This window comes from Excalfactoria chinensis, chromosome 1 (assembly GCF_039878825.1).
Source record: "Excalfactoria chinensis isolate bCotChi1 chromosome 1, bCotChi1.hap2, whole genome shotgun sequence".
Taxonomy (NCBI): Eukaryota; Metazoa; Chordata; class Aves; order Galliformes; family Phasianidae; genus Excalfactoria; species Excalfactoria chinensis.
This window is the reverse complement of record NC_092825.1, coordinates 55,807,597-55,819,710: the sequence shown is the minus strand read 5'-3', so window position 1 is coordinate 55,819,710 and position 12,114 is coordinate 55,807,597. Positions and strand designations below refer to the sequence as shown.

Here is a 12,114-nt window from a genome sequence, read left to right as displayed (position 1 = left end):
TCTAATTTTTAGAAAATGGGGTTTTGGCCCCAAATGAATGAAGAATTAAGATGTTATTTTACAGCAGCTTTAAGGAGGAAACAAATAGTTTCCAAGTTCTATGTGTTGTAGCAAATGATAAATTCAGCATGAGCTGTGATGTGGTATAAGCAAGCCTTGGCTCATTTAGGAGTAAGTTTACTATAGAAAATACCTTACTTTCATGTAAAATTAAGGACTGCTTCCTCCAGCATCTAAAAATACTATGTGGTTTTGTGGACAAACACATATTTGTGTGGAACCAACAGCATGTGAAAGACTTAGAAACCTAATACAACTGTTTTGAGCAGTCCAGAGCTTAAGGATAAGAGGAATTCAGTATGACTGACAGGTATTGGGAACTGGAAGAAACAAACTGCAACAGGGACTTTTGCTATCTTCATGCCCTGACAAACCACACTGAATGTCCACCTTTCATCTCATTCAGTTGTACAAAAGGCATAGTTTCTCGCTATGGTATTGTTGACATTATCTACTTCGCTTTCACCCAACAATCATCTACATTCTAATAGAAATAAATACAGAAGTCTATATCTAAAGGTAAATGGAACATAAAATACTTTGAAGGCACATCGACCCATTTTATTTCAGTGGATAAGCCAGTTTGACATGGATACCTTAGGGTTTTGTTTGCATGTTTGTTTTTTACTATAAAGATTTATGCAGACTTTCTGTTGGCAGTTTGAAGTTTAGTTGCAGCTTTTACAAAATAAGTGTATTATTTGGACCTCACGTGCAGAGGAGAATTTACAAGTTATTGATTGACCTGTCTTACTCTCTGGTAAACGAAGGCCACCAAAATACTGTAAGACCACATGTATAAAAGAAAAAAGAAAAAAAAAGCCACTAGACTTACAAAGTATCAGGTAACAGGAAGCAAAGCATTAGGAGAGAGAGAAAAAGAACTCATGCTGAACATGGAAACAAGATAAAGTGAACAAGAAAAGAACTTAGTTTGCAAAGGGAGATTCAGTTACACTTTACAAATAACTGGTATGGATATAGTAAATCTTCTTGACTGTCTTCGGGAGCTTGTGGTATCCTTTTTTAAAAAGTTGATCATAAACATCTGCAATTGCAAATGGTTTGGATGAATTATTGATGTCTCTACTTACTCTACATTTCCATGTTTTCTATCACAAAATGCTGAAGACCAAACTTTTGATAGCATAGACCAGTGCTACTCTACTGATTACTCTACTGGTTTAAAGAATCTGCAGCAAAAAGCATCAGTATATTTTACGGAAAATATTCAACACCAGTATCCTTCAGTGTTTCTTGGAATGCTTTTTCTTGTGTTGGTACAGTACAGTAATTTGCGCAACCTGACTAAAAATTGTGTAAAAACAGTCACTTACTCTTATTCTGGCTTCTGCTTTCTGGAAGCATTCGTGGTGTATGAAAGTCACTGCAGTAAGTATCCTAGGTGTTGACTGTTTTTCACTCTTCAGTATGCTCACTGCACGCTCTAGAGTCATCTCCACTTCTGGGCTCCTTAAAAATACAATTAGAGAAAACACAGTGAGGAAAGACTAGAGAAATCATGATTTAGCCTGTGAACCACCTTGTTACAGCAGACTACTTATACTTTTTAATTAGTTTTTCTTAGAAATTTGTTTTCTTACAAATACTATAAATGTTTTAAGAGATACTGATACTCTGGGGAACAAGCAAATCATAAATTGATTTGTTGCAGCAATAAGACATTCTGGACAAAACAAATTGTGCTTGAAATTATAAAAACAATATGGAAACATGAGCAGGTGGAAGAACTAATCAAGGAGGGCTAAAGCTGAGTTGCAGTGTGACTTTTACTTTTGTGAAGATGTTTTACACTTTTTGTGATGTTTTTCACGGCAGTGTGAGTATATTTTTTTCTATTTCTTTTCATGCCTTTCTACAGATTTTCACATCTCAGCCTATATATATATGCAGAATACCATAGAAAAGAATTGTGTTTGATTTTTTCTTCCCCTCCATCTACCTTACAAATCACAGGGCAGAACACCATTAGTGTGGCTGCAAAAACAATAAAGAAAAGAACAATTTTGATGCAGCTATTCCAAATGAAATTGTATTCCAGTACCCTGAGGTTTCCACTTGCCTTTACATTTCCATTTACTATATATTATGTTATCTTCATCCTCTTCTCTGGTGGCATTTTGAACAAATATGCTGCCTACACAGATGCTGACACATGCTTGTGCAAGACAAATGTTAAATGAAGGAGACAGTGTGCTGACACTGTCATTGAAGAGGTTAAATCAGATTGCAATTAGAACAATGGTTAGTAATTCTAGTGTTCTGGGCTCCACTCTGACAATGCTTACATCTCCCAGATTTTCACTTACTTCAGCTCTGATTTAAAATAAAGTAGCTACTAAATTACTTCTCATTACAAGTTGAGTGCACTGTTCAGAACCCTACTTAAAAATCATAACCAATGAGTAGTGGAAAAAAGGTAGCTCATGTTTCTTGTTAGTCTCTTTAAGAGAATCAGAAAAAAAAACAAAACAGGCTTTTCAAGCATGGGTTTTAGCCAGTCTTATTGAACTAACAAGGTTTTCATGACCATATTACATATTGTGTACAAGGAAGAAAGCTTACCTGAGTGTTAGTCACTGTAATAACATTAGAGCCCTTTGACTACTACAGAGGCTGATGCTCCTTTAAAAGCAGTAGCCAGAATCTCTCTCTCATGTTGCACACTGCCATAGTAGGACTGCTTTCCACTGGATGAAAATGACATTTGCATTCACTGAAATTTTATCTGACAATAGTATAATCTTTCACTCTTAAAGGTATTCAACAAGTTGCTGCACCCTAAGTTGTCAAAATGGAATTTGATGAAATTATTCTATCCTATCCTCAAAACAGTTACAGACAAACCTAAAAGCCACATGGCTAATTAGCTGATGTCAATCAGAAGGACATTCAAGCAGTGGTTGTTAAACAGTACAATGATTTGACAAGTTGTGGCCTCATCTTAATTATGAGGCTATTATGAAGCTTTTAACTGTTCTGCTCTACCAGAAGATGCAGAGATAGCACCTTTATGTTCTGTTTCTTCTAATTTGACTTCACAGCACGAGCTATTCTTCTAAGGAAAGACTGCATATTATGTATGTAATTTTAAATTCTATCCAGAGCTAGACTAATGCTTCTTTTCAATCTTACAAAACTATTTTACATCCTCTTAATTATTAAGTCTTACCCTTGGAAAGTTCTATGTTGTGATTTGCATTAAAAAGTACAAATTTATGTAAAAATCAGATTGATTTGAAAATGAGCATGTCTTTACTTGTCCCTTGCATTATTAAAGGAGCAACAGATAAGAGTGCAATATATCACCTAATGCAACCTTAAAATCAAAAAGAATGGGAAATGACAGGAAATGTGGAAGTCATTAGCAATGCTTTAGACTGAGAAGTCTTGATGGAAGAAACTGTACTTCTGGTGGAATGATGAGCTCTGGTGAAATATCTCTAATTTGACAGCAGTGTGTTCTCCAAAGCAAAATTTGGTCTATTATGTTTTTAAATACTTAATTCTGCACTAAACTGTGAAGTAGCTGAAAGTAGATGAACTAAAATGTTCTATAACCAGTGCAAGACTTCAGTGTTAAGCCCTTGCAGTGATGAGAATTGCAAGGCATCCTATTAAAAACATATTTTAGACATCTGAAAAGTGTATGATATCCACATATATTATCATACGCTATTGTATAAGCAAATATAACAAATATTGACCTTGGTCAGCTGAAGTGACTATAGTTTTCTCCCTTGTAGGAGTCTAGTGATCCGGTTCTCTTGTGGAATTATTGCGCACACTGATTTTCACCAGCCTCTCACTAATATAAACTGTTGTTATATTTTACAGAAGCCTTATTAAACTCTGAGTAGACTAAAAAAGCCCTACATTGCCCTTGAAAAGTAGCTCTGAATCCGAAGTAAATTTGTTTATTTGAAAATTGAACAAATTATATTGCAGTAAATGAAATAGAAGTACTGAGGTAAATGAAATCTGTAGATTTGCAAAAGGAACTTCAGAAACTTATAATAGAACTTCAAATCATTTTCCTTTGTAACTTCCAGCAGAAGTTAAACTGAAAATTGGTACTTAAGCAATTACACTGTCAAACAGATTTCTATTAGGTCACAAATCTACCACATGCAGTTCAGCATGATCCCAAGCAAGTCACAATGACTGAAGATAAATGTTTACATCTAAAGGCATGAAAAACATTTTGGCTGACATTTCTGCAGGCAGACAACTAGATTCCAATGTCTGTACCTACAAAAGAACAACCAAGACTGCTTGTACAAAAGACTGAATATCAAAATAGCTGTCTGTGATGAAATTACCTGGTTTCTTAGGAGCACAGTATTTGCCAATACATTACACTATATTGTCATTTAGTTTGTATATTTCTCAGGATCTACTCTGTGTCTCCTCAGATGTATGTTTAACCCTTAGCAAAAGGTGGTCCCAAGCATTGTGGACCCTGCTGTATATATAAACACATACTTTTTTCCTCTCTTTCCTCTGTTGCACTAGAAGTGGATTTTTACACTGTGTTGGCTGTCAGTTTACCTTCCTTTCTCAAACAAATCTGTTCTTTTCAGTTGTGACACTGAGCCAAGAATTCTTCATTGGGCTTACCCTAGCTGAGATCCATTGATGTTGGCTTGTTCACTTTTCACGAAACCATTTCTCCCTGCTGCTGCCATAGCAGCTGTCAGTGTCATCCTCTTCCCATCTGGTTCTGCAGCAACACTGGTTACTGAAGCTGGCTGGGAAGTTACCCTCCTGGTCTGTGTGTTTCTGAAGACAGTTTGGTGCCAGCTTAAAGATTGCCTGTTCTGAAATCCAAAATGGGAAGCAGTTGGTGATCTCACTTGTCCCATCGGACTGCCTGAAGTCACGTAGTTTTCTTTCTCTAAAAGGTTGGTCATACTGCGACTGTTGCCTACGCGACGGTACAGAGATACACGGGGACTAAGAGGGGCACCATCAGGGATGGTGTTATTAATAGCCCTCAGCTGGGAGTGTCTTTTAAAAGAGTGTCCTCTGCTCACTGGATCACGAAGAGTGTAACCAACAATCTCAGACTGAGCATATCTTGGTGGGACAGTCCTGTTGGATCTCCTATAATCTCCGTGCCTTGGGGAGAATCCAGTTGCAAACCCTCTGTCATAGTGAAAACCATTGGACACATATGCCAATCTTTCAGGACCTCGCTGGGGTGAAACCTCTAATCTCTTCAGAGGCTGTCTTAGAGCTCTCTCATCCATTTCCTTGTAAGCAATTCTCGTCCCCCAGCCATTTGTATAAGCGGATGGTGATGCAACCTGTCCAAGAGTGTGTAAGAGAAAAGGAATCCTGGTAAGATCATGGCATTTAGGATTAATAGCAAAGAAACCAAATCAGAAAAGATAAAAATGTTAAGGTCTACTATAAGAATAAGAAAACAAAATTTGAACATTACCAAAACCAGATATTAAATGAGATTCTACAACACTTCTTCATATCTGCCTTACAAACATAGGAACAAGCATGATCTGAATATAAGGAGACAAGTCTAGACTGCCATCATAAAATCAAAATAGCAATCAGTTACACTTGGTAGAGAAAAGTCTGTTTGTTAATGGAGATTTTAGTTTCAGTTTCAAACTCTTTGAGAATTAATTTTCACATCAGCTACAGAAATGAAATTCAAGGCTGTCTGGTAGAAGATAATTTATCAGTCAGAAACTAAAACAATATATTAAAATGCCTGTATATTGTTACAGTGTACAGCCAGAAAGGAAACTGAGAGGTTATTCAGCCCTCCTGTTCACTTAGTGGTAGCACCTACTGAAAAAAAAGGAGATATTCCCTTCCCTGTTTGTTAAGCTGCTTCCTAAAAATGAAGGAGATCCCATAACATTGCAAGGAAGCAAAAAATCATGATCTTTATTTTGGTGGGTGAGGATGATAATTTATCATCCTCTTGTTTTCCAGTTTTCTCTTTTCTCAACTCAATAAACTCAATTCTTTCAACCTCTCTTTTTGGTTGTGTCTTCAAACGTTTTACTGTTCAAATGATGTATGGGTTCTCTCCATTTTTTCTACCGTTTTGTTAAACTTTTATGCTCTACATTGGACTATTCAAGACTTTCCACAACTAGATCAACTTGGCAGACTATCTGCTTGACACAGAGGAGTGATGGCTGATATTTTATTTATTTATTTAAATCAGTGAATGTATGGCACCCAGCTGTGCCCCATATGTATGAGCCCCATACATTTTATTTTCATGCTGTACTTAGGTATTATATTATCACAGGTAATTTTAAGGTAAAAATGAAGTTTCCCTGAAGTTATTAATTGAAGGGGTACAGCTTAACAGATAGTGATTGAAACCCCTTTTCTTCATTGTTGAGTATTCACTGAAGGTGATAACTGACTCACAAAAGGATAAATGGTTGCTGAATCTAGTAGGCTGAGGCTAGAATCACTGCATATACCTGTCTATTCTGCAGGAATTATGCAAGTATATCTTTATGTCTTAACTGAGGTAACAAAATGAATGCTTTGTGAAATACTTGACCTTGTGTATTTTTCTGGCTTGCATGGCTGCCTGGCAGAACAAATTGTCCTATTTCCTTTTTTTCCCCCCTTTCTGCCTTGAAAACTGCTGTGGGAACAACCACATAATAAGTGCTCCCTCAGCCATATAATAACTGGTTATGAGCAGAGTCAAAAACCCTGAAGAAAATCAATTATTTCCCTTAGCATTTAGGCCACAAACCCAAGCAAAGAGAGTCAAAAGAAGAAGCGAAGCTGTAATCAGGCATCTTAGAAACATTATTGTATTACAAGGACTGCTGAAATTCTTGTAATACTAAAACAGGTTACAGCAGGACTATTTAAAATGATAAGGAACACTACATGTCATTGTGAAACTTATGCAATGTTTTGCTGTGGCTTTGGATGCTTAATTCTCGAAGATCTTTCACAACATTCCCAGCTCCTATCCATATCACTCTATATGCTGCAGGACCATGGAACTCCATCCAGCAACTTCTGTTTTGCTGGATGCACGGCATCGTGGCTTCTGGCCACTTTGGGCAATGCATGTGTTATGGCAGCCTGGTGGGAGAGATAAAGGTCTGATTTATAACAACCTCTGTCTTAATGGTGTGTTAATATGAATGTTCATTTCCTAACCTTATGCCGTTTCTCATAAAACCAAGATGGTTGCAGAAAGCCTGTTTGTCATACTGAGATGAGTTTAGTCAATGAGCACAGAAGTCACAAGAAGAGGAAAAAAAAACATTAATTCAGTTACAAAAACCTCCTTTTCTAAAAATCAGGCTTTAAAAAGTGAACGAGAAAGCATGCAAACCTTGAAATACCATCTACATGCTATTATTCATGATAACAAAATAAATTAACTATGCATGGTAATATATTTGTTCCTGTTTGTTGTGTTTTCCTCACCTGGTTTGACTGATAATATGAGAAACCATACTGAGATCTTGGTGAAAAATCATTTTCAATAATCCCCATGTTATAGACACGTTCTGGGACACTGGAAGAACGATGTAAACTGCCTGTAAACAAAGACTAGTATTAGTAAGATTTTAATAGTACCCAGAATTACTATAAAGGACCATTTGCAGTACTAGGGCAGCATTCTATGCTGTCAATAATGCATACTAGCTGAAAATCAGTCAGAGAAAAGATGGAAAGATGTTTGCATTCAGTGTAGCACGTTCAAAACACAGTTACAATTTCTAAGGTCATGGTTCATATCTTCGGTTTCTCTTTTATTTGACTTAGGACATATTTTTAACTTTCAGAAGTCTTACCATTATTCATCTACACAATGAAAGACATTTTAACACAGCAGGCTGATATTTTTAATATCCCAGGTAATTACATAAGATTAGGTACTGAGAAAGTGTATCACCTTACAGCTACTGAGAACGCTTGTCTTTCATTGTAACCACTTTAAATATGGATGTCTTACCTGATAGTTCCGCTCTAACAAACACAGCACGCATGACTGAAGCTAAAACATTGCAGCTGTAGATTACAGCTGAGAAAACTGGGTTTATGTGTATACCTTTGTTCCTGCATGCCCCAGAGACACAATTTTCACAATTACTAAAGAAGTACAATAACTGAATATGGACTATTCACTTCATAGCTGCCTGCTGATGTCTGTTCTCCCTCAGGCACTAGCTTAACGATAATATACTGAAGCAGGTAATGCTTCACTAATCTTAGTGCTTCACCCAAAGAACATGAAGAGTCCACAAACGCATTCTGTTTATGGAGGTACGTGGTGTACGGAGCTGAAAAAGAAGGGGAGTTTAATGATGCTTTAAAACTGTACCTGTAAGGTTCACTAATCTAACAAATAATGTAGAAGAGCCTCAGTATATCTACTTTGATAGATTCTTTCCACATCTCAGCTTTGAAAATGGAACAACGCATTGTGATTACTTCTTTCATTGCCTTAACCTTTGTAATAGATACAGTTGATGTAATTGTATATGAGATTGCAGTGTTACTATGAGAATCTGTGTGGAGGAATATAAAAAACCACAGGTTTAAGGAGGTGACATAGAAGCTGAAAGCTAGAGGTAAGATATACCTCAAATCTGTCATAAATGGAGTCAGTGTGGGTTGCAGAAGTTTCGTCTGAACAGATGACAATGGCTAATAAAGAAACCGGCCATGAATTTCCAATATAGTGGATACTGCCTGAGATACTACAGGAAGGAAATCAGCGGAAGAAAATCATTAACTGATGGAAGTCTCTGCTTCTAAAAGCATTAGGAGCCATATGCACAAGGAAATTCAGATACCAGAATCAACAACAATTGCCGCGATTTTTGAAAGCAGCTTGTGTACATGTGTCAATCTGCTGAGGCATTTGGTTTGTGCCTTTAGTCCCATGGATGCATTAGGTGCATGTGGGCATCCCTAAGAACCTCAGTATTCCTGTGTCTTTCATTGTTACTGCATGCAGTCAGTAAAAGCTTGGCAATGTTGAAAAGAAACACACTCAATGTAACAGAAACAACTTGTGAATGATTCTCTTTATCATGTAACTACCTGGATAAATCCAGATTTGCATAGAATATGTAAGTTGAATGCAATCATTCGAGATGCAATTTATTCACGTTTTCCAGCTATTTAATCATACTTTCCAATTCTTGTGCTTTGACTATGCTAAACAGATTTGAACATGTACTAGGTGATTTGTTAAGACACATTCATGCTAACTTTGCATCAATGAGAGTGGAGTGATGCAGCCCAGCCAAACTCATGATTTGGACTGTACTAATTCCTTCATGACATATAAGACTGTCACAGCCCAAGGGTTACTCAACTACATGACAAAGCAGTTAGCAGGAGACTGTTGTTTTCATATTGCATAGATTTCCTGCCAATTTACACTGACATACAAATCTTACAATTCATATAAGTCTCTCATTTTTATGACATAATTGCCCCATTAACATATGATTTCAGGTGCTCAGTAAGATCACAGCATACTGCCCACGTTTGCCTTTTAAAAATTAGCTTTACACACTGATACCTATCAAAGTACGGTCATATAATCAGTCTTTACATAGATACTCATAGGACTGTTTCTTTTTAGTTAGTATTTTTTGTCTTGTCTACTTAATGAACAATTATTGTTATTTATCTTCTTCAAACATAAAGATAGCTCGAGTAAGTCATTTTGGCATGTTTTAGTTAACCCCGAATTCTCTGTCTTTATTAAACAAACAAAATAATCTTGATAACAGAAAAACAATAAATCTGTCCATGAACCAGCATAGGGTAAACAGTTTCCCCCTTTGTAAAAGCAAAAACACATTCAACCATGAATTGCAACACTCAGTTATCTCTGGCTTTAAATGGCTTCAAGCAATCCTCTCTTTTTAACCTTCAGCCTCCCTGTTAAACCATCAGTAAACAAAACATTTTTCTCAGTCAGAGATAAACACAGTAAATGTTAACTTGAGGAATTTCACTTTGCATTTTTGTACCTCTTGTTTGTTTGCTCTTACCATAGCAGTAAACTATTCTGTCACCATTTCACCTGAAGATTTATTAGGGTGATATCAAATGTAGATTGCAAGATGGGGTGTCTGCTTGTGTCAAAAACTAGTGCGCTACAGGAAAAAGTGGAAACTAAAATGCAATGCCTTTCCATTAGTTAGGAGATGCAGGATAGGCCATGTACTCAAAACTTGCCTCTGTCAGACAGGATTCCTCCAGCTAAGCTTTCACTGCACCACAAAACGTTATGTTTTTTGCACCTCTCAGATTTGTTCAGTACTATGTATGTTCAAAAGTCATTAGGAAGTCCTTCTATACTCAGTGAAATGATTGAGAAAAAGACACAGAGAATGTTTCTTTTCTTTTAAACACTATGGACTCATAGCATTTATATTTGCTAACTACAGGAATCAGTGCTTTAAGCCTCACAGAAACTCTCTTTGGAAAATATGAAATCAGGATGTTTGACTGCATGTGATTTCCAGCAGTCAAGGAATAGATGCCTTTCCTACAGGCCCTGTGTCCCATCTGTCAGCCAATGTGGATATTTTAGAAAACTCAGGCATCTCAAAGAGCAGCCATATGTAGGTAATTGAATGGAACCTTTTATGATGGTCTCCCCTTTCTTCAGTCAGTCTGAACTGAAGGAGGTCAAGAACGCTGGCCCCATGGATGCGGTCAGTGGAGGAGGAAGACTAAATCTCTTCACTCTTCTCCACACGTGAAATGAAAACTATACAGAAATCACTTAATTTCACAACAGCTATGATAAAACTTTGAGATCTGGCAAAATAATTACACTATCGGGAAGAAAACTGAATAGTTAACTGAGAAAATAGTCCTATTCATCTTCATGGTGGCTCTTTTGAAGTCCCCTTAGGTGAGCTGGTTCCATATCTCTAAAGGCTTGGAAAGTTCCTCCCCAGTAATCACTGACTATAGCTGCAGACAAACCAATCATCTCCTATGTGCCTGGCCTTTGAAAAGAACAAGAAGCATCTCTAAGACACATGACATTTAGAAAAGGCGATTAAGGAATTAGGTGTAGGATTCCTTCAAAATCATATGCACTGTTACCTCTCAGTTGTCTTTTTCAGTACTATTGTACTTGAATGATCATTGTGAAAGCCAGATTTTGGCTTTAAAACCTCTACTGCAGGAAATAATGAAGCCATATCCTATACACACAAGTCTATTGAGGACTGTGGTATTTCCACACATCCTAAGTGCCCACATGCTGAATATCTCTTGTCCACTGATTCTTGGGGTGGGAGGGAGATTACATCCTTGACAGACACTTGTAGCGTTCCTGGTTTGTCATCTTTTAATCCTTTTTTATACTTCATCCCTCACAATGGACTGAGCTAGTGGCATTTAGTAAAAGTACATCAAAACCTTCTCTGAATCACCTCATGCAGAGAAGAAAGAGCCTTCTTTCTGATTATTCCCTTTCATCATAATGCCAGGGCATGCCTGGTCTCAAGTGACATTACAACTCTGCACTGGTCACCACATTCACACAAATGCTCAAATCTAAGACTTACTTTTTTCCTTCTGGCTCAGAAATTAGCAGTGAGGAATTTAAGAAAAGCAATAAGAAGTATAAGCCACCAACAAGGAAATTTTTCTCTATTTCCCTTTTCCATGAAGACACAAAAAGAAAATCACTTTTAAGCATGGTCAGAACAGTCCTACTAATCCCTGAAGCAAAGTAAAGAAAATTGCTATTAAGAATTTCAGAAGTGAAGAAATGTAAGGAAAAAATAGGGTTCTGATTGTAATTATCTAACACTGTTGGTTTAGAAATCATATAAGCTTAAATCCTGTTTTTCAAATAACCATTCCATATTTATGAAACCGTGTATTAGAGAATGCATTTCTACATAGATTATCAGGCCATTTGGGCTCATGAGGCATTCTACTAAATTTTGTGGTCATCTTTTACAGCAAAACTGGCAAGGATGCAAAGAATACCCAGATTTGGTGATGATCCGTATTTCTATTATG

At 36.8% G+C, this 12,114-nt stretch overlaps 1 protein-coding gene across 1 annotated transcript in view; it reads right to left on the bottom strand.

The window, feature by feature from the left end:
- PKP2 (plakophilin 2) overlaps positions 1-12,114 on the bottom strand; it is a 40,306-nt gene that overhangs the window by 25,084 nt on the left and 3,108 nt on the right. The window contains 3 exon segments of the mRNA XM_072340131.1: positions 1,398-1,533; positions 4,702-5,390; positions 7,525-7,637. Of these exon segments, the coding sequence (XP_072196232.1) occupies positions 1,398-1,533; positions 4,702-5,390; positions 7,525-7,637 (938 nt within the window).